Genomic DNA, 24,578 nt, shown 5'->3' with positions numbered 1-24,578 from the left:
AGATTAATTTTAAAATTTTTGTAGAGGATAATGTATACAATATTTTTCTTTGAAATGACATGTGACAAATGAAAATGAAGAGAAATCGTTACTTAGAGAGAATATCGTGACACCTTTAAGATTGAAAATAAAAAAATAATATAAAAAAAGTACAAAATAAAAGAGATCGAATAAAAGGAAGAACAATAAAAGTTAGAAGATAGAAAGAAATAAGAAAGTAGAGCTAATAAAGAGATGAATACATTTGGAATTTAACATGGAAATTAAATTAAATTCAAATAAATAATAAATAATCAAATTGAAAAGATGAACCATCTTAATTACATATATTTGATTCACAATAATTAGAATTTGATATTTAATTGTTAGATTATATATAACTAACTAATGACAGGGAAAATCCATAATACTAATCAAATTTTTATTAATTAATTATAATACATTTTTTAAATAAATAATTTTTCATATTAATAAATATATTCAAAACATTTTATCAGAAAAATAATTATTAAAAAAATATATATAAATATATTTAAATTGTTCATATTGTAAATTTAATCATAACAAAATTAATATTTAAAAAATATACCATTTTAAATTTTTGAATGGTTTAGAATAAATAAAATTTATAAACATATTTCTAAATATAGTTTAAACCATAAAAAACATTTTAAAGTAAAATAAAGTTGTAAAAGCTTGAGTTATAAAAGGTGTTAAATGTCTGATTTGAATATTCAATCGATTTACTTGAATTATATTTTTAATGACCAATAATATATTAATATTTAAATTTAGTTTATAATTGAATCAAATTATTAGGAATCATTAAATGATGATACATAACATTTAAATGTTGAGAAATTATCTAATTTCGACACATGTGATCCAAATCTGTTTTTAGATTCTCAAATTTAATATTATAGATTAAATTACTTAAATAAAAATATATGAAATATCTAATTTGGTATATATAATTATTGAGATAATATGACATAATTTAACAGTTAAAATTGATAAAATTTAACATTTATAAAACTTCATTGAAGATATTCTCTTATATATAAAGGTTTAAGTCTATTTGTTTCTATAAAATTCAAATATTTTCCTAATATGCATATAATATATTACCATATCATTTTATAATTAATTGAATGATTTAACTTAATTTCTTATCTCTTTTAATCTATCATTTTGAATTTAATTTTTACTTGAATTTGATTTTTTTTTTATAAATATCAACAACTAAAACAACAATATATCACAACATAAATTATTGGTTTTAAATCTAAAATACAATAAAAAATATTTACTTATTGAAAATTTAATTATATGAAAATGTTTATATTTTAAAAATATTTATTTATTTATTATAAATTATAAATTTTAGTTGTATTAAATAAATTTTAATTATTGTTTTAGAATCAAACATTAATCAAAGCAAGTGTTCGAAACGAATAATTGGAAATAATCTAAAGTATATGGCGATTTCCATCATTTCGTTTTTGAAGTCTTGACACCCAATTGAAAGCGAGCAGGATAGGGTTAGTTTCTTTAAGTTTATTTTTAAAAATAAGTATTGTTTAAAAATAAAATAAACATTTTTATAATTCTTTTTATTTTTTGTCTAAAATATTTTATTTAAAATAAGTTATTTTTTGTTTTTTCATTATAACACTTGTGATTTTTAGTAACATTTTTTTGTTTTACCATTTAATAAAAAAGTTGTTAAAAATTTTTGTTAACATTTTATCAAATATTATGTATAATTGATGTAATTAAAGGTGATTGAATATTAGTCGACTGAATTCTTTTTATCACCCTTTCTTATTTAGTTTAATATAAATATTTCCCAATTAAATATTGAGAAATTATTAAAACTAAAACTCATTCTTTAGTAATATTTCACTTTTACTGGTTGAGTTGTTAACATTAATTAAAGAGATAAAAATTATTAAAAAAATCAGAACAAAAGATTTGGTCCTACATGTGAATTTGCATTCCATTCATGATTCCTCGCCGTGGGTGTCCTTGCCACTTTCCATGCTTATTCCAGTTTTAGGAAAGGGCATTATATATTTCCATTTTGGTACTTTAGCAAATTAATGAGGACGTGCAGGAGCGAGTTTAAGGCTTTCTTCATTTACTTAAATCGACCTTAGTCCACTTTCACTGCTATAGAATTTTTTGTCATAATCAAATAGAATTACGTAATGTCTTTCCACCATGAAGCCACTATATAAGCATCAACAATTAAAAATTTGAGCAATTATTTCTTAATTTAATTAAAACAGAATCTCTATGTACTATTTTAATTATACATTATCATTAATTTTTTAGGGTCAGCTTAATAATGGATAATTTGAGTTTAAGTTCAAACCTTGATTTTGTTATGAGAAATGCTAGAAAACACAATTTCTGTCACACTTTTTTTAACACATTTTATTGGTTAAAATTTATTAAAATAACAAAATTTTGTGGATCCTATGTTATATTTAATTATTTTCTCTCCTAATCTTATAACTTTCAATAAATTTTAACTAATTAAGAATACGTATTTAAAGGAGTATGTTAGATAATGTATTCTTAGTATTTTTCATTTGTTATTTATTGTACACCAACAAATAAATTAATTAGACATTATGGAGCTTATTTTGTCAAACCAAAAGCCTAATTGGCATTGTTGAGTTTTTAGTTGCTAAATACAAATTTTAAAAACAAAATGTGTTCATTTCACCAGAGTTTAATATTCTATACCTAAGTCTTAAAATGATTTTTACATGGTGTACTTCATCTTACTTATAATTCACATTTTTAGATTCTCAGCATAACATTTGCTTCGATCCTTGTAATTTTGTTAAACTTTGGCAATGTTTGAATTAGAGTTGGGAAAATATTTTTATAAATTTTTCATTGCACAAAATATAATTAGGAAGAATTTGTTACTTTGATAGTTAAATATTTTTTAGCTCTTCCAACTGATTCTAATATGCACTTTGACAGGATGGTATAAGAGTGACTTGCAAAGACACTTTGATACTTAATTGAGTAAAGAGATTTATAAGTGTGTGTAAAAAGCGAGGAACAGACTTTTCTATGGGAATAGCAGACATATTTCATTGGGGAGGTAGAATTGTGCTTTTAAAATCAATCTTAAAGACGTGGTTGGCACACAAATAAATCAATCTTAAAGATGTGTTTCAGACAAAATTAATGTATCAAAAGCACTAAGTTAAAAATTTCAACTCACTAAGCAGATAAAGTACAAAAATGAATATAATATAAATTCTTAGTTAGAATATTCATGTCGAAATTTGAAAAATATTTAATGCACTCCAAAGTTTGTGTACAAACAAGATGAAGTTGTCAACAACTATTTTCAAGTTTTTCTATAAAAGCCTTAAGAGTCAACAAGTTGAGGATATTAAAGATTCCAAACATTGCAACTTCATTTATTAAAACCATATTTATTTTCATTCATATTAAAATAACATTCTCTATAACTTTTGTAAATACTTTCACTGATGGACAAATCAATTGCTAGTTGATTCAGTCACTGATTAAGAGACTAACTTTTGTTGGTCGCCATAACCTTGGTAGTTATTCTATAACGACTAATTCAGTGACGGGTAATCGACGATTGGTTCAGTGACCAATAATCAAAAACTGATTTAGTGATCAGTATTCTAAAATTTTTCCTTTATAAAAAATTGCTTGTCAGAGACTGGTTTAATGACTCATCATAAAGACTCGTTCACCGATTGTTGATCAATGACCGATTCAGTGACTAAATTATACTCCATTTTATATTTATTTTTTTTAATTCTGAACACACAATAGATATTATCAAAATTATATTTTAAAAGAAATAGATATAAAAGTAAAACTATGGTCTCATGCAGTACTAGGAATCAATGACAGTGGGAGAGTATCCCAATGAGTGATGGCAGCACATAACTCGAAGGATTAATTAGGCACATGAATTTAAGTTTGATTGATTTGAGTTTGCTAATTTCTTTTATTACAAACATTTATACAACAATCTACAAATATTGTACTGTGCCGTAAATAATACAGTACGTACTTGTTTTTTCATAAACCTAATGACAAACACATTTGAAAGGAAATCCATTGTCACAAGTGGAAAAATATGTGCGTGCATTATGAACGAGTTAGATAGCAATTAATAAATAAGCTAGATAGCTGATTAAGGAAGTTAATTGAAGCCTTCACGTGCCTTTACTTTGCAACATGATATCATCACTAGCTAATAGCTTAATTCTTAATCATGCTTCTCTTGTTCCTACCCTTAATTTGTAAGTTAAATTTAATTAGCCACTCTGTAGATCACGTATTGTCTTAAATTTCTGTCTTTTTTTTATCATTTTTTAATTGACTGACAAATTTTATCAGGTTGAAAACTTAATTTATGAACTTGTTGATAGGGAATGGAACCCATATCTTAGTATATCTTGCAAAATTTACCTAATAAAACGATCGAAGAGTAAGGTTTTTTTTTCGATCAAAAAGTAAGTTAAAAGTATGTAAAAAGGTTCTACTATTGTTAATTAATATTTCTTTGACATGATATTATTGTTTTATAAAAATTATGAAGCAAACAATAAAATCGAACTACAAATTGCTATTATTTTAATGAAAATCAATATTAAATACGAGTATAAATTAAACACCAAGGTTTAGGGGTTGTAGTACTACTGATCGAGTTGGAAAGAGTTTTGTTTCTACCAGTCCCCAAACACCTTTCTGCAGTATCCATCTTCTCTTGCAATACACATTGTTTAAGAGGGGCTGAGAGGCCTACCTATAACCTTGAATGTTGGTACACATCGTGATTTTTGATATCAAGGTTTGGTTCATCTTCTTCGTCTTTTTTTTTTATTATTATTTTGTTTTATGTATTTATTTATATATGATATATAGCTAGCTCCATGGGCAACAAAATCTTATTTTATGCATTCATCAGCAAATTAAAAACAAGCTAACTCCATTTCCAACAAGTGTTTTTTAACCCCCTTAACATTACTTTTAAGGCCTTAAGTTATTTTTTGTGTTTATTTTTTTTTCGTCTCTTAGGGGTTTGGAAGGATCGATATGCTTTCGTTTCCAATTACATTATCGGTTTTGTTAAATTAATTCTCAAGAGTTAGCCCATTAATATTATCTTACCAAATTTTCAAACATACCAAATGGTTATTAAATTTACCTTTTCACATAAGCACTGATTCTTTAACAAATACTAGTATATATTTTGCTGAGAAAAATATTAGAAAAGTAATAATGTAAAATTAATAACCTATGTTTAGAAGATAATAATATAGTTTAGTTACTATATATATCTATAAGCTCATTAATCCATCTCTGAAATTGGTGTTATCTGTCCCCTTTAGCAAGAACTGTAACAAAAAGATAAACATGTGCACTGGTGCTGAATCTCGAGGAATTGTAGATGGTAATAACCCCGTGACTAATTCAAAGGTTGGAGGAGTGTACCATGAGATCAACGGAATGAGAAGCACAGAAGGTGGTGATGGTGAAGGAAAAAGAAACAGTGGTTGTTCTGGCAGATTCATTCAAGGCCTTCATCAACACTTGCATCAACTCCTCAAGGCACTTTTCCCTACCCTTTCTCTCTCTGAGGTTCGTAACTATATCTCTAGCTTCCTCTGTGTGGTTTTTGTTCTGAAAGTTCTTTTTGGGTCAAAAAGTGAAAATAAATCAAATAGACTGATCCTGTCAATGTTGTACGGAAAGAAGCTATAATAAATAACTATTTAGGATGTAAAGATGTTTTTGTTTTTAAAATACGTTACTCCTGCCTCGTGGACATGTTGTTTAGATGATGATGCTACTGATGGGTGAAGGGTTTCATCATGTTATTTAGATATATCTATATCATATATATTCTATCAATACATTTTTTTTTTAATCCATCACTTTCTTTTATATCATATAATCTATTATATGTATTTGATTTTGTGATAAGTTAAAGAAAATTTGACTAAATTTTAGTATAATTTCGGTATTATTACATATTTTACATGATTTTTGAAAGTTTATCGTGTAACCAAACATATTATATTATATTTTTTTTCTTATCGATAAATATTAATTTATTAGAATATTAATTTTTATTAATAAAAAGATTAAATCCTTGATTTCTTTTTTTTTCTTCTTTAATCATTTAACTTATTTTATATCTTCATTTTGTCTCCATATGTTGAATAGAGTACAGTCTCCACTCAACTTTTCTCTATCTTCTTATTCTCTTCCTCAATTATGAAAAAGAAAAATAATATTTATAATGAAAGTTTTTAGTATGAAAACTGCACGAAACCACTTTTCATTCAACTTTTTTTTATAAATTTATTCATAAGCAATTGTAGAAAAAGAAAATAAGAAAGAAATGTAGAATAAGAATGAAATTCTTCATCGCCAATGACTGCTTGATCACGGACCTCGGTTATAATTTCCTCTAAAGAAAATGTGTTTTTAGCTTTTATATTTTGGATTGAGAAAACAGCCACAAGTGCTCCAATGCTTTTGATTATAAAATAGTAAATTGGTTGGCAATACATAACATAACCTTTGTTTAGTTAGCTAAGGTGGTCGAATCATACAAGAACCGCATTTTAAGGTGGAAGCCGTTGTTGTTAATCTAGACTCAGTGTGTGTCGTTTAGGCGACCAATAATGATATTGGCATATATTTTACTTTTAGAAAGAAAAAAATTCACGGACTTTAAGGTGAACTCATTTGAATTTGCTAAAAAAACAAACAAGAATTTGTCCCGTTTTAGGGTGTATTTTTAAATACATAAATACAGATAACATTAAAAAAAGAACTACAATAAGGTACGCATTATTTAATGACTTTCATCAAAATCTATGAAAAGTTTATGATGATAAATTACATGCAATTATCATTAGTGATATTAAACGAGTTAGTCAATTTATGTAAATCAATAGTATATTAATTTGGATTTGAGATGGAAACACCGGCACCAAAAATCTTCTTCCAACCCAGATTGCAAATTGAAACTATACCAGCCCACACAACCTCCATCCTAAAGCATTCTTCTCCTGTTACTCAACTTTTTTATTCTAGGATACGTAATCAGGTTTTTCTTGTGCCTTTTAGAAATTTTATAAGATTATAATTTTCTCAATAAATAGTTTTCTTGAATTAAAACTGATGACTTTATGTATATTACTCAAGTCCTTTGACCACTAAACTGACTATCCTAATGAGTTTTTCTCCGTAATTAGTTTATTGAGACATGTTATATTAGAGTGAAATTTGTAATTATTTTTTTAAAAAAATTAAGGTGAAGCATATTTATTTTTATGTTATCTTAAAAAATTACAAATATTGCCCACTTTAATTTTTAAACAGTAAGCGCATTAGTCTCTAAAAATGACTAATAGTACTCAGGTTTATAATTTCTAGAGAAGAAATTAATATTTTTAAAATCAAATATGACTGGCAACCAATGAAAATTTATGAAGATTGAATAAAATTTAAAATAGAAAACAAAAAAGAAAACATTCCAATTCAAATATCTTTTTATCAATTATTATTAAGTTTTGACTAATTTAATTAATTTTTAACAATTTTTATTCCACTAAATTTCTGGGTGCGCAAACCGATAACCTATCTTTGCTATAATGGTTTAAAACTCTAAATAACCATAGATGTGACTGAAGTTTTACATTTTTAATGTTGACGTGTTGGTGTTAATTTTTCAGGAAGAGAATTGAGAGTAGTTATTCCTGAAAGAGTAATTATATAACACTTATTTTCTAAAAACAATTTTGTTATTCATATCTGGTAAAAAATAATTAAGCTACTATTATCATCATGTGTAACACATAGTATTTTGCTGACACATGAAATTAATGCACTTGCATGCAGGTGAAAGAAGAGTTGAAATCACTAGCCAACATTGCATGTCCAATGATGATGACCAACGTGCTTTTGTATTCTCGATCCGCTATTTCCATGCTTTACTTGGGTCGCCAAGGGAAAGTGGAGCTAGCAGGAGGATCACTTGCAATAGGGTTTGCCAACATCACTGCCAATTCATTTCTCAAGGGTCTCACCATGGGAATGGACCCAATTTGTTGCCAAGCATATGGTGCAAAAAGATGGTCAGTTTTAAGCCAAACTTTTTGCAAAACCTTGTGCCTCCTCCTCCTTGTAGCCATCCCCATTTCACTCCTTTGGCTCAACATGGCACCTCTCCTTCATTGGCTAGGGCAAGACCCTGAAGTCACAAAAGTTGCACAAGTTTACATGGTCTTCTCTATCCCAGAATTGCTTGCTCAAGTTCATCTCAACCCTTTAAGGTCTTTTTTAAGAACACAAGGGTTAACAACACCATTAACTATTGCAGCTTCTTTTGCTGCCATCTTACACCTTCCAATAAACTATTTCTTGGCTACATATTTGGAATTAGGAGTAAAAGGCATTGCATTAGCCACAGGTTTGAACTCCATAAACATGATACTAGGGTTGGTGCTTTATCTTGTTGTGTCAGAGAAACCCTTAAAGCCTTGGGAAGGTGTTACTATTCTCTCTTCCTTTCATGATTGGAGACCATTGCTAACCCTAGCATTGCCTAGTTGCATCTCAGTGTGCTTGGAGTGGTGGTGCTATGAGATAATGCTCTTCCTATGTGGCTTGTTGAGTAATCCACAAACCACAATTGCTACCATGGGTGTACTAATTCAAACAACTGGGTTCTTATATGTGTTCCCATTTTCACTAAGTGCAGCATTGACGACACAAATTGGTCACTCCTTAGGTGCAGGTCAACCTTCACGTGCACAAAACACAGCCAAAATAGGACTCTTCATTGCATTTGCATTAGGTGTCTCAGCCTTTGTTTTCTTATTGTTTGTGAGGAATGTGTGGGGGAAACTCTTCACAAACGAGACACAAATTGTTGACATGGTCACAGCCATACTTCCAATTTTAGGGTTGTGTGAGATTGGAAACTGGCCTCAAACTGCTGCGTGTGGGATCTTATCAGGGACTGCACGGCCTTATGTGGGTGCAAGAATAAACTTGTGTGCTTTTTACTTGATTGGATTGCCGGTTGCGATTTTTGCTGCTTTCATGCACAGGTACCAATTGAGGGGCTTGTGGTTTGGAATGCTAGCAGCACAAATTTCGTGTTTTTGTATGATGGTTTACACGTTGGTTCAGACGGATTGGGGGCACCAAAGTAGAAGAGCTGAGCAATTGGCTCAAACAACAGATGAGGAAAATGTAAATAATGATGAGAAAAGTGGGCTCCTTGATTCTGATTTATGAGATTCATTTAAATCAATTTTGTGCTTAGTCACTAGTATTACCCAACCAGTTACGATATAAGTGAGGTAATTCTCACCTTATAAATCAGTTTTGTAGAATTAAATTAGAGATGTAACTCACCTTCTAAGACGAGGTATTTTAATTGTTGAGATTTCTCATCATTCCTCATTAGTCATTCGTTATGGTAGGGAGTATTACGAACATTTTTCCTTCGTATTCAATTAGATGTACATAAGAAAAGCTTAATTTGTTAGTGAACTCATTCGTGCATTATGAATTTTTTAAGTAACAATACATCATAATTAGGTGGGTACAAGTACCCGAGCTCATGATCCACACTCAATTTTCTGGGCAAAGTTTCCTGAGATGCATTCCCTCGACCATTATAAAAATAGGATATGTTTTGAGGCGGCATGCATTGAATAAAATATATTGATCGATGAGTACTATAACATTTGTGACTAATTATATATATATATTTTTTGAAAGGCTAATTATATATTATTACTAATTAAGTTTTATTTTTTCATTGATAATATTAATAACGATGGATAATCGACAAGTTGTCATTATACTTTGATTAACCAAGACTAAAGTAAGTGTCATTATGATTGAGTATAACTTTATTTATCGTATATTTTTTTTTGTAAATATTTAGTAAAACTGAGTAATTTAAAAAAAAATTAGATGAACATCTTGTGGTACATATAATTAGAAATAATTTTTTTCTTCTAAAATTCTAGAAATATTAAGCATACAAAATCAATTGCTAAACGTATACGGTTCTTGGCCCAATAGCAATACTCTCCAATATGCAGATTTCGTTCTCAAAATCTTACCTGACACGGTTTTGTTGGTCCATACACGAACAACCCTTGTTAAAATCCGTCTAAGATTATGATCGAATTAATTTAGAGTGTGTTTGTTTCACAAATTAATTAAAAATATATTCTCAGCAACATGATATATGAATACAATAAAAAAAATGCAATCCGTAAGATAAATAAAATTATGATAAAAACACAATTTTGTTGATAAAATACATAATAGAATTACATTTTTGTTGTGTATTTTTTTTTTTGCACCCCACTTACACAATGAAAATATAATTTCATTATGTATTTTGTCAATGAAATTGTATTTCTATGAAAAGAATATTTTTGGAAAAACAATAGCACGTGTGCAAGGTGTAAATAGCACATTTGGAGGTGAGAATAGCAATTCCCACATGTTAAATGTTAAAACAACATTAAAGGCCCTGTAGAAAATATTATTGAAAAATTCTTAATCTCAACACTTAATGAATTTTTATCAATAGAACTCAAGTTATCAAAGATTTTCCAACAACTCACAAATATTATTTAACCAATTAAGTTAGATATCTTAATCAATACTCAATTGTTAGAACTCTCAAGTACCAAAGATTTTCCAACAACTCATGTAATGAAAAGTCACTTACATTTTTAAAAGCTTCAACATGTTAGTAATACACATAAGCACAATGAGGGACCAAGCTAGCTCACCATTCCCAAATTATTTAAATCTTTAATTAATTTATAAATTATTAAATAATATACCATGTTATTAGTCTAAATGAAATTGGGGCTAAATTGATCTCTTAAATAAAATATTGAATTTAAACTATGTAAATATAAAAATGTGATTAAAAAAATGTTTCACTAATTAAATATGATCAATTAAGTTCATTGACAAATATTAGGCATTAGCAAAATTAATATATATTTTGTACCAAATGATGATAAAAAAATATTAAATAATATAATGATTTTTAATTACTAGATAATAATATAAAGTTTTCTATATTAAGAACAATATTATACCTACTAGTATATCTATGGATATGTAAGTTTTACTGCTTCACAGGCATAATAAAAGTCGTAATGATAGTGACCAATAATTGCTACTGAAATTAGGTGAATGAGTTTTAATGAGTTTAGTTTACATGGTTGACAAAACTACAAATATAAAAGAAATTAATTTCTATCTCTCGAAAGTTGAAAACCTGATAGGTCGTACATCAAATATACTATAGTTTCTTCCTCAATAAAAGCGTATTTTTCTTCTCATTATCGTTCTGTAACAAGTCAATAAGGCATGTACTTTCATGCGTATTTTATTCTCAAGACAGTACAAAAAGTTTTAAATATTTATGAAAAAAAGACAAAAAGAATTTAAGTAATTTATTTATTTTAAAAATTTATTCTTGTTAACAGTTCACTAGACTTTTCATTAATATATTCCATACAAAGGAAAAATACTGTAATATTATTTATTTATTAATTATTTTGCAATAGAGAATGTCAAAAATGGTATGCAATTTTTTAAGTAAGTTTAAAGCTACAAAGAAAACGAGATTAGACTTTTAAAAGAATATTTAATTAGATTAAAGAGATATTGTTAAATAAAATAGAGTGAATCCTCCACGGACTTGAACATTTTAAAAAACTTCTTTTCATAAACTATTGTTGTTAGCATTAGCAAAATTTATTTTATGATTTTTCTTAATCTAGATAATAAGGCATCCTAAATTGGAAATAATTGTGTTTGAAAAAGATAAAATCATTATGAATAACATAATTTTTTAAATAGTATTTAATATAATTATATACTTAAAAATTAATTCAAAATTATTAATTAAATTGAAATAATCCCAGGTCAATTCCGTGCTTACTACCTAACAACATATTCTTGGATTATAAAATATTATAACTTACTCAATCGCTCTGTATAGGTTATATGGTGTAGTGACTCTTATATAATGAGTCGTGAAAAATGTGTCTAGAGATTAAGTGTGTTTGTTTGGTCATGCGTCTCAACTTAACACACATTCATCAGAAAGCAAATCCCTCCCTACTTCTCTCATATTGTCATTTTTTACACTTTGAAACCAAGTTCAACTCCACCCGGTTAAACAAACACACATAAATTATGTGATTAGCCCATTTCCAATATTAATAAATTTATGTTGGATACTGTTATATGAGAATCAATATAGAATCAGAAGATAGGAATACTCTATTCCTATCGTTCATCAGGTTTTACAAACTTGTGCTTTCTGGTATAGGCCAACATGTTCACTTCATTTTCTATTTTTCAACTTTAAAATTTACTTAAGATAAATAAATTATGAATTAAAATGATTTTAGTGCATCAGATTTGAGGATTCATCAATTGTAGTCCCAAATATTAAAACATGTATTTTTTAGTTTTTCGAATTTGTCAGATTCTTTTTTTAGTTTCTTTTACTAGGGGTGTATATGCATCAATTGTAGTTTTTTTTTTTACCTGTGATCAAACCAAATCAAATTTAAACAAATTGATTTGCATTGATTTTTTCAAAAAAAATAAATTAAAACCCAACCAGTTTGTAAATAGTTTTAATTGATTAGGCTAACAGGTCAAAATATTTAAATTTGTCTATTATTTTTTAAAATTTAGTTTTTTTTATAAACTAAACTTTTATTTAATAAATAAAGAATACATTACTTATAATTATTACGTGTAGTTAAATAATAAAAAAAATCAATGAAAAAATCACATTATTGTTATAATCACCTGATAGACTAACATTATGTTAAAGTTGATTTGAAAATTGAAATATAATAAATAAAAAAATTAATCACCACGCCTATAAAGCCTAAAAATCCAAAAATTTAAAATATTATCACATAGTTTTGAAAAGAAAAATATGATTTAGTAGGAATGAAAATTCATACTAAACAGACAAATGACGCGACTAGCTTTGATATCTGTTTGCCTAATGTAAAGGCCGTCTTCAATGACTAAGGTTTGCTGTGGGTTTTGATGGATAAATTATTGTGTGGTGGGGTAACTTGAACCATTAGTTGGATAAAAGATAGAATCACAAATTTATTTATTTTTTTCTTCTAATATCAATTTATTATCTTTTAAAATAAAAGTAGGTTAGAAAAATTATCGTGAAGGTTATTTCGTGTTTTTTATACTTGAAGTATTCATACGATATAGCATTACTATTTTGAAAATTCTAAAAGTTCTAATGTTTTTAAATAGGCAAATGAATAGTATAATTGAAATTTCAATTAAATTTAAAATAGTTTGAAACAAATTAAAAAAAAAAATAGATGTTCTGCAATCTGCTACAAGTTGAAACCCTAAATTGATGAGATTGTTAGAGTGAAATTGTGAGAAATAAGAAAAGAGGAGATGATCTCACTCTTAGTTGTTAAGTATGATAATAATAATTGATTTTTTAAAATTTAAAAATAATATATATAAATAAGAATAATATTTTGATATAAATTAATGGGTCAAATGACAGAGTCAACAAGTCCAAGTTCATATATTAAAATTCATAACTCAACCCAAAATTCAATGGATTTGAACGGGTTAAATTGAGTTTGATCCAAACTTAAAAAATACTCAACCTAAATTATTTTAGATAGTTTGGTTAACCGGTGAACACCCATATGTTTTACAATAAAAAAAAGCATGCTACAAATTATGCATTCAAACTCTCAAAAATCAACTAGGAGTTCAAAAATACATTTTGCAAATTCAAGAGACTGGAAAAGGAAAACTTTAATTTAGGGGACTAAAAATAACAGACAACAAATTTAAGATATCAAAACATATTTAAACATAAAATTATTCATTACTTTAACCAATTTAGAAATATTTATACATGATTGATAATGTATTTTAGGCAAATGCTAACTAGTAGCTTTAGAACATTGGTTAAAAACTAAAATGAGAATTTTTTTACAAAGAGAATTTTTTTATTAGAATGTGCAAAATTGTGTTTCATAGGAATTTTTTTATGCTTTCCTATAATCTTCATAATAAATATTTTTTCTTTTAATTTTTAACCAATGCCTTGAGAGGTCAAAAACATATTTGAACCCAAAATTATTCATTATTTGAACCAAATTAGAAATATTTATACATGATGGATAATATATTGGTTAAATTAATTTTTTAGATTCAATTTAATCCTCTAATTTTTTTCAGGTTCAATTTAGTTCTTTAGTTTAAATTCTAAGAAATCATACTTTCTAACAATTCAAAATCGTCACTAAGTTATTTTACACTATCACAAATGCATATTTTTCCAAAAAAAAATTGGTTTTAAAAATTAGAGGACCAACTTGAATAACAAAAACTAGAGGATCAAATTGAACAAAAATAACAAATTAGAGGAAAAATAATAATTTAACCTAATATATTTTAGACAAATGCCAACTAATGTCTTTAGAACATTGATAAAAACTAAAATGAGAAATTTGTTATTTAGATGTGCAAAATTGTGCCGCTATGAATTTTTTTTTATGTTCTCCTATGCTATTCACACTAAATATTTTATCCTCCTAATTTCTAAATTAATGTCCTTAGAACATTAATTAGTAAAAATTGATTAAATTAATTTTTTAGTCCTTTAATTTATTATTTAGGTTTAATTTGATCATCTAATTTTTAAATTGATTCAATTTAATCCTTCAGTCTAAATTATAAGAAATTACACTTTATATCAGTTCAAAATTATCATTAAACGATTTTAAACTATTACAAAATACATATTTTCTAAAAAAAATAATCGTTTTAAAAATTAAAGAATCAAATTAAAATAAACTAAAAAAATAAATTAAAATAGTTTTAAAAATTAAAAGATAAAATTAAACAAAAAATTAAGACAAAATTAAATTTAAAAAATAAATTAAAGTAAAAAAAATTAATTTAACTTAAAATATCATACAAGATATTTATTATTTAAATATGAATTTATTACCCAATGTAGACCACGAGGCAAAATTAGAGAGTGCTATTTAAGCTGAGCCAAAAAAAGATACATGTCCCTACTGTACATGAGTGCCCCATTCATAGAATACACACATATGTTTAAAACATCCTCTACCAACCAACGGACAACAACGTCCTAATATCTGATGATGCGGCATCTGTCATTTTTTTTTCTTCTTTTTTTCCCTCCAGGTGTTTCTCCCCCATTGGCCTCCCTCTTTTAGTATTTTATTTTCTTTTTCTTTTTTTTCCCTCTCTCACACACCACACCACCACACACGCGCACTTTCTCTCCCCTCCCACTTTTGAGCCTTCTCTCTCGTCAGAACAGATACGCTGAATATCTTCTTCCTACTTCTCTAATCTTCCCACCCTTCTTCTAGAGAGAGAAAATTCACTTCATGTCTTTTCCAAAGGCATCAACTTAAGAAGTGGGTGGTGGTTTTTTCACTTTTCATTTGTTTCAACTTTCAACTTTCAAATCCCTCTTTGCCTCTCCCAGTTTTCTAGGAAGTTGATTTTCTTGGAAATATTATTATTTTAACCTTGTGTATGTTGTAAGTTGTTTTTCATCTTTTCTGGTTTCTTCTTCTTCTTATCTTGTTTCTCTTTTCCTTTTTTTTTTTAATTTTATTTAGATGAACTGCACCTACAGGTCAGCTTCTCACTGAAGCATAAACAGGGAATATTGATTCTTTTCAGGTTCTTGTGAGAGGAAAAGATTGTGTTTTTGTTTTTGGACTTTTGATTGTTGTGGATGAGGGGGGGGGGGGGGGGGTTGATTTTTACTATGGAGACATGTTTATTTAGGAAGGTAGATTCTGGGGTGGTTGGTTTTGTTCTGTTGTTGGATTAAAAGAATTGTTTTTTTTAATGATTTTTGAAAAAAAGAATATTTGTGGGGGTAACCGATTAGAATGAGGAGTTCAGGTATAGTTTAAGGTTGCAACATGAGCTTCAGAGAGGGGAAGATAGAAGGAGAAGATAGGGAATGTGAAGAATCGGTGTTGGGGAGCACTGAATCCAAATCAGTGAGGGAAAATGGGTCTTTAGCAAGCACTCAGCTGACAGTTGATGAGAATCTATTGGTTGACCCTAAACTACTCTTTATTGGGTCCAAGATTGGAGAAGGAGCTCATGGGAAAGTTTATGAAGGAAGGTCAGTGGCTAAGCTCATGTTTTGCAGTAATTTGTATGTCATGCCTTAATTTCATTCTTCTTCTTTCTTAATTTGTTTGAGAAGTCATGTCAGATCATACAGTGTTGGGATATTTATCTACACTTTGGTTTTCATCATTATGTATGTTTTTGTCCCATTAGCTGGCAGAATTATTGTATTTTGCTTTTTTGTTGTGCTTAAGTGCTAAGTAAGAAGTCAAATGTATGCTGTGGCTGATTGTTTCAGCTAAATCATTTTTACTTTTGTCGTTGACTAAATAATAATAACTGTGAGTCTTTGTTGGTTCAAGCAGTAAATAACTACATGTCACAAATTTCACCAACAAAGTTGGGGTTTTGCCCCTTCTCCTGATTTGACATGTCTAGGTTCCACAATAACAAGAAGAACATTTGCATGGTATTGATTTTACTTAAGAACAATTGACAATTTCTAGCTCTTGTTAAAGCCTTAAAGGATGTTTAATTTTTCTTTATTCTGATGATGTAACTATTCCTGGTATTAGAGTACCTATTCACCCATATGCTTGTGTGTGTGCATCAAGTGATTTGCTGGAAGTCGCAGTCATGGTTTATGTGGGTGTAGTAGTTTAATAGTTTTTCCAGGTATGGAAATAAAATTGTTGCAATCAAAGTTCTGCATCGTGGGAGCACTTCCGAAGAAAGGGCTTCCCTTGAAAATCGTTTTGCTCGAGAAGTTAATATGATGTCTCGCGTCCACCATGACAATCTTGTTAAGGTGAGTGCCATTGTAGCAATGATCTTTACTGTTTCTGAGTAATTATGTCAGCCTACTTAATTATGTTAAGTATATTATTACAGTTTATTTTCCTTAATGCTAGTATGTAACTAATGATTTCATCTTATAGAAGATAATGATCTTACTAGGTTTTTTTTTCTTATTATTATTCCTTTGCAGTTTATTGGAGCATGTAAGGATCCTCTTATGGTAATAGTTACAGAGCTATTACCAGGGATGTCACTGCGTAAATATTTAACGAGTATCCGTCCTAAACTATTAGACCTTGATGTGGCTATAAACTTTGCCCTTGATATTGCTCGAGCCATGGATTGGCTACATGCCAATGGGATCATACACAGAGATCTGAAACCTGGTACTTATATATAGCACATTATGTGTAATTATATAAGTTGTATGTTAGGTGTTTTGTTATGGATTCCATGGTTGTTGTGTCCTTAAATGACTAAAAATTGTTGTTATAGTACTTACAAGGTGGATAAATTAACCTGGTTGCTGCAGCTCACTGCTGTCCTGTAATATATATAATTTTTGTTTCATTGCCAAACCAACCTTCTTCACGACTCTTTTTTTCATGAAAATTATCTTTTTGCTACATCATCTCTTCAATTAATGAAGAGGAAAGGAGAGGTTGGACTGCTAAGTTCTTATGAAAGCATACCTTAGCTAGTATTTCTTCATTGGAACTTTACTCTATTACAGCAAATGGTAGTAGCTTTTGACATTGATGTCATAGTTTGAAATCTGAGTATATATTGATGACTTCTAGTATTAAAATGTGTATCCCTATTCAACTATGTTTTTGAAACTGTCACAATGCAGACAATCTATTGCTTACGGCGGACCAGAAGTCTGTTAAACTTGCAGATTTTGGTCTTGCAAGAGAAGAAACTGTGACTGAAATGATGACTGCAGAAACAGGAACTTACCGTTGGATGGCACCAGAGGTATGTTATATTTTTGGAACATGATGTTATTGTTTCCCCTACTATTAAAAATATGTGCAACAGTAAGTCCAATAAAGCTGGCACGTTTTGGTGTTTATTCTTCTGATTCATGATGTCACTATTAACTAAAAATGATAATTTATTGCACTGATATGATATAAGATGAATGGGAGACTCAATTAGCCATCAAGTCAAGTTGTAGAGACTGAACATAATCCTAAAGGCCAGCAATGATGTAGACTTTATGTTTAGATGTACTGGTTTTGCTAGAATGGGGGACAAAATAATTTATCAGTATCAAACTGATTAGTGCCATGCAGTTCTTGTAATCACTGCATTACTTCTGAGTGGATATTTACAGTAGTATCTTCAGTTGATTGAGTGCACTTCCCATGTTATTATCCCATAAGCATTATATATATAGCCACTCTCTCTAATTTCTACTTATGAAAATACCTAGTATACATATATCAAGTGGGCTTTAATTCTTTTGCTGAGCAGATATAAACCATTTAGCAAATTCCCATAGTCTCCTGTAATTTATTTAGTACACTAGTGCACATATTTAGGATCCTTTAGGGCACCAAAATCTGCATATTAAGAATGTATTATTATAGATTTCCTGACAATATAGGCTTTTTTTTTTTTCGTAGGAATTAAACACGATACTAAGAGGTTTATAACACTCACACACCTTGCTCAATCAACTAAGTTAGATCCCCTTGTTATACATGGAGTTTGTTTTGACACCTTGCATGATTTTTTTTTTTTTACAGTTGTACAGTACTGTGACATTGCGTCAGGGAGAGAAAAAGCACTACAACAACAAGGTTGATGTATATAGCTTTGGAATTGTTTTATGGGAGCTACTAACAAACCGCATGCCCTTTGAAGGGATGTCCAATTTACAGGCTGCTTATGCTGCTGCATTTAAGGTATTAAATTCGTTATTACTAGGTCCTTATTCATCAATCAGTTGATTCTCATTTTCGTGTCAAGTTTGAAATATTGGTACAAATTTCTCTACCATGATATGTAGATAGATTATGCATACTTCCCTAATCCATGCCATATATGCTGTTGAATCATTATGGTTAATATTTTAATTTGTATACTTCCAAAGCCACTTTTTCGGGAATAACTTGATTTGTTACTATTTGCTAACCATAAAATGGTTTGCATTTGAGATTGCAGCAAGAGAGGCCCGGCATTCCAGATGATATATCCCCTGAACTTGCTTTTGTCATACAATCTTGCTGGGTTGAAGATCCTAACTTGAGACCAAGCTTTAGTCAGATCATCCGCATGCTCAACGCGTTTCTCTTCACACTCTCACCACCGTCTCCTCCTTTGCCAGTACCACCTGACAATGAACCTGAGGTGGCTACAACAAGTAATGGCACCATTACTGAGTTTTCTGCCCGAAACAGAGGAAAGTTTGGCTTTCTTCGCCAATTGTTTTCTTCGAAGAGGACCAAAAACTAACATTGAGCGCTGAATTTTTTTTAAAATTCCCTTTTGTTGTAGATGAAAAGAGTTGCCATTCTATGGTATACAGTTTTAGGACATTTATGAGTTAACCATCTCAGGTGACCAAAAGGATGTAACATGTTCCATAAAAGAAAAGAATGTTGTTTATAGACTTTTGAAAGATTAAGGAAAGAAAAAAAAGGATTGTTTACATTATCTAGTAGATCTTGCTGTAAAGGAACAAATTAATTTAGACATTTTCCTGCTTTGAGAAAGGTAATTACTGAGCATTGTAAAGTAGTTGTTTCCAAAGGATGCTCAAGGGTAACTTTATGCTTATTTGGGAGTGATATTTCTGATTAGTTAATTAAGCATATTGTTTAAGTAAATTTTTGTATTTTGCATTACCTACCATCCACATACGTCTGTATTCTATTAATGTTTTGTAGATGTTAGCTGATGGTGTGAGTTTGAAAGTGGTATAGAACTTGTAGAAAACGAAGTTGTTCAAAAAAATATGATTCTCTTATTTTTATATTTTTGGTATTCTATGATTCTCTTTTTTTTTTTTCCTTTTGAAAATCTCTAAGATACATTTTAAAATTGTTCTGGAATATTAATAGCCTCGAGATTTGAACAATATTGTAGTTTATGTGAGAAGACCAATGATTGTCTCAGTATGCATTTTCATTTGTTAGTATTTGTATTAATCTTTGCTAATATACGACTTTAGTAGGAGTTTGGTATCATGGAGCTTTCAATTGGTCTAATCTAAATCTTAATCTGAAAATAGATAACTATTGCTAGCAGGCAGTATTTGGGGTTTCATTTTTCTTAATTTTGTTTTTATCTCTATTCTTAAATAAAAATGTTGATGTGTAAGCGCCTGTGATAACAATTTTGGTTTTAATTAATTCTCATGCAATGTTATTTAAAACTTTCTTTTTATAATATTTTTTAAAAAGCAGTTTCTTTCTATAATGACTTAGAGTATTGGCGGATGCACTTATATGCTGTGGGACAATTGTGCCATCAGATTTTTTTTTATGTTATTTTATATAAAAAAATTACTCGCATAAAAATTATATATCACTTTATTGAAATTTTTTTTAACTCAAAACTCAAATAAACATAAGACATTCAATATAAAAATTACATAATTAAGTCCAAATCATTTAGTTTAATTCTTATTATTGTTACAATCATTAAAAAAACATATCACACACAACATAGAGTATATTATCTCATGTAATATTCAGAAAATAATTCAATAATTATTTTGAATAATTCTGTTGAGGCAAAGGTAAGAAAAAATTAGAATTACTTGTTTAAGAGATGAGTAAAATACATATATTTTCAAAACTTCCACGGTATAAGTTTTTTAGGAGTGTTTTTCTTTTAATGTGTTCTTGATATAAATAAATCAAGATTAATGATATTTTAGTGTTAGTTATTTTAATGAATAGTGTTATATTTTACACACTAAATTAGTATTAACAATGACAAAAATCATTAAACATTTTTTAAAGTATGAAAATAAATAGAACAATTATAATGTGTGGAAACTTTAATTGCTTTAGATTTGTTGTATTATAATATTATATATTTTTTAGACATCAATAATATTTTTATTTTTATAAAAATATTAAAAATTATTTCTTGTTCCGTTTAAAAAAATTCTGAATTTGTCACTGTCAGTCTTGTTATAGGGATGACTATCTCGAGTCATAATTTTAATAACATGATAATATGATTCAATAATAATAATAATCGCTATCGATGTATTACAATAAAGCACTAGTAATTTATGCTTGCTTACGTCAAAAAAGTAATTTATGCATGCAGAAATGTTAATCTTAATGCAAATTTAAGATATTTTTTTTGGGAAACTAACCATATGCAATCCAGAACTATAATTTGGAAAAATATGGATCCAACTACTGAAAAAAATGGTGAAAATTGAGCACATTCCATTAAATATTTTTTGTGACTGTAACAATGTTCAGCCTTAAGTCTATGAACTATGATTGTTTTATATTTTATATTTTTTATGATACACGTTTGCTCCACTTGCCCTCATTCAAGATAAGCTTTAAAATTATGTAAAAATAAAATAATTGCCTTTCATAATTAAAATCACGTGACAAATGTGAGTTCCACAATTTTTTTTTGAGACAATAAGTTCCATTTAACGACGTGAAAACTGAAATGTCAATTATTGACTTACACACGTGTGGAGTGTCGTATTACAAACCACCTGATTTCTCCCTCTTTAGTGCTGTCGGGCTTTGCCAAGGATGTTGGCCTCGTATCGTATGCATACATATTTTATTTTAAGGATTAAATTAGTATGTTATTTCTTGTAATACACATTTTTCTAATTTAATCTTAAAATTGTTAATTTTGATCTATGAAAAATATTTTTTATTTTATAAAAAAATAAAAATTGTAACGCAATTTACACTACAAACAAAACACAACTTCAAGAAGTAATTCATCGAAGTTAAATTACATGTTTTTCTTATTTTTTTTATTTTTACCTAATTTATTGTTTATTTAAGTGAAATTATTTATATCTTTCTCTTCATTATTCATTTAATACAAAATATCTATTTTTTTCTATCTGTTTTTATCTATCAAATTATTATAATGATGTTTACATAAGTTTCTTCATAAATACTTATAAAAAAAATAAAAAATTATCCCTTAATTTAAATTTAGTTTATATATAAGTCAAAATTATTTTTTTAAAAGTAAAACTATTTAATATTCAAAAAAAATAATTTAATTTTGATTTTAGTTTTTCTAAGAAACTGATTTTATCTTATGCATAAATTAATTTTAGTTTATAAAAAAAATATTATTTTTCTTTATTTCTTATAAAAAACTTATCCCATGAAAACCTATATCGCATGATATACTTTATTTTTCTTTTTTAGTAATATATCTTCCATAATGTATTTTTGGTCACGTGATTCATTTCAAAACACATTATAAATATCTTCTGCACACTCGCTTCACATTAGAAAGACGGAACGGCTGAAAACGCTGCAAAGTGCAAACCACTTTTTTTTTTTTTTTTCTTTTTCTTTTTTCAACAAACATCTAGTACAGTAGTACTACTATTATTAGCATTCTAACAGAGCCGTTTCTGACAATTTCACTTACTGCGCATCATTGCTTTACAGAGAATCTGCTTTAAGAAATCTTATTTTAGCTTTTCAGGGTTATCTTCTCCTTGCATTGAACAACGGCAGTTTTTTTTTTACAGTAGTAATCTCAACTCATTTCATTAATGATGCATTTCACCTAATTTGTACGACCGTCTTTGTTTGGCCATCTACCAATTAAAGTGAAGTTGCACCGCGCCTGTCGTCTTTAATCCCACATGCTTGCATTGCATATGTATCCCCATGTTTGTTGCTCCAGCCATTAAGGGACATGATCCTTTTTACTAGTAGTATTTTATTTCTTTTTCTCTTCGTTTCTTTTATTATTACTATTCTTTTGATAAAATGAATGAAATAGAGATGACATCTACACAGCAGAGAGTATAATTTATTTTCCTAAAATGTGATATCTATGCATATAAATAAAGGTCGGCCCAATATACTTTTAGGCTTAAAGCAAATTCTTATACAAGATTTTGTTAATTTAAGAATGCGAGTTAAATTTGATGAGAATTGATATAAAAGATTACCAACTTATGTTGCTTTCTTGAATTGAGACCATTATTCGTGAACAAGTGTACCTGTTATAGAAAAGATAAAGAAGGGTTTTATTGAACTACTCAGTATGTGTACAAGTGATGCATATATAGAATACAAGAGAATAATAGAATCCTAAATTATATACTAAATTATCTTTAACTTAAATTAAGTTTGAATTTAAATGACAACAAATTTAAAGGTAAAGTTGAATTATCATGTGAATAGTCGAATCCTTGTATTAGTTGTAACTTTATACGTGGAGATTAACTTTGTAACATGATATGTGCATAAACTTAAAAGATATAAAAAATATAAATTATCTAATACTGCATGATATGTATATATATAGACTTCAAAATATTTAATTCATAAATGATACGTGTTTGTGAGTTGTGATAAGGCAAAGGAGTTATGGCAGGTTGCTGGTCTTTGGCATCATCTCGAAAGAAAGCTGGATAATGTAAAAGCTCAATTTGTTGTTATTCTTTGGTGCATTTAGAACTTGGAAGTGTCGCAAATGTAACGTAGATGTGGAGATCCCAGCTTTGGCATCAGCTATATCTCGGGGCAAGCAATTCTATTTTGAACGGTTGAATGTTAGAAAATGTCAAAATGTAACGTAGATGTTGTGGTTTTTGCAGAGCAAATTTTATTTGGAGTTGGGATGTTCCTATGTAATGAACATGGGCAATTTGTTAAAGCAAAGACATCCCATTCATCAAGGTATATATATTTCACATCCATCAGAAGCAGAATCTTGGGCTCTATATCAAGCAAAACTTTGGATAATGAATTTGGTTTCCACAATGTTACTTTTGAAGTTGATTGTAAGACAATTGTTAGGTATGAAAATAGGGTCGGAATCCACGGGACTCATCCCGAATTTGTCTTAATTTTGATGGAAAAACCTAAATTGATTAAGGTTGGGGTCGCGGTCGGATTTTTTCCAACAGTCAAAGTTGGATTCGAATTCAAATTTGAGATGAGATTATTAACAAAAATATCTTCACACATATATATATATATAATATATATATATATATATAACACTAAAACCTAAAACTATTGAATAGAATTTTATGTAATTGTTGAATTGAATTTTATGTTATCATGTATAATATAAAATTATGTTGTGATTGTTATTTAAAATTTTATTTTTCATTCTATAAAATTTATATTTTTTGTAGGATTTTATAAATATGTCTAAAACGGGAACAAAATAAGTAAAATTCGATCTTAACTCGTTCCGTTGTCATACCTAACTTTAGTTGATGATTTTGATAACTTACAATTATTTTTTCTGATTTTTGAAGTCATATTAGTCAAGTGTAAGGTATGTCTAACAAATATTCCAAACTCATTGGAAAATTTTGTTAGAAGACAAAC

The 24,578-nt window shown here is 28.3% G+C and overlaps 2 protein-coding genes across 5 annotated transcripts; both read left to right on the top strand.

The window, feature by feature from the left end:
* The first annotated feature begins 5,412 nt into the window (after nucleotides 1–5,412).
* Nucleotides 5,413–9,455, top strand: LOC114425635 (protein DETOXIFICATION 53-like). Its single transcript, XM_028392574.1, has 2 exons — nucleotides 5,413–5,655; nucleotides 7,930–9,455. Exons 1-2 carry the CDS (start codon nucleotides 5,431–5,433, stop codon nucleotides 9,331–9,333), a joined length of 1,629 nt encoding a protein of 542 aa, XP_028248375.1. The 5' UTR covers nucleotides 5,413–5,430; the 3' UTR covers nucleotides 9,334–9,455.
* Nucleotides 9,456–15,381: 5,926 nt separating this feature from the next.
* Nucleotides 15,382–19,871, top strand: LOC114425327 (serine/threonine-protein kinase STY13-like). Of its 4 annotated transcripts, none has more exons than XM_028392213.1 (7): nucleotides 15,384–15,560; nucleotides 15,768–16,288; nucleotides 16,912–17,044; nucleotides 17,225–17,420; nucleotides 17,888–18,012; nucleotides 18,789–18,947; nucleotides 19,207–19,871. In XM_028392213.1, exons 2-7 carry the CDS (start codon nucleotides 16,080–16,082, stop codon nucleotides 19,495–19,497), a joined length of 1,113 nt encoding a protein of 370 aa, XP_028248014.1. In that variant the 5' UTR covers nucleotides 15,384–15,560; nucleotides 15,768–16,079; the 3' UTR covers nucleotides 19,498–19,871. The 4 variants fall into 4 exon arrangements, with proteins under 4 accessions (XP_028248016.1, XP_028248014.1, XP_028248012.1 ...); XM_028392211.1 differs by having other exon boundaries at nucleotides 15,384–15,686; nucleotides 15,785–16,288; XM_028392215.1 differs by having other exon boundaries at nucleotides 15,382–16,288; nucleotides 19,200–19,871.
* The last annotated feature ends 4,707 nt before the right edge of the window (nucleotides 19,872–24,578 follow it).

Source organism: Glycine soja, chromosome 9 (assembly GCF_004193775.1).
Source record: "Glycine soja cultivar W05 chromosome 9, ASM419377v2, whole genome shotgun sequence".
NCBI lineage: Eukaryota > Viridiplantae > Streptophyta > Magnoliopsida > Fabales > Fabaceae > Glycine > Glycine soja.
This window is presented reverse-complemented; position numbering and strand designations above follow the sequence as displayed.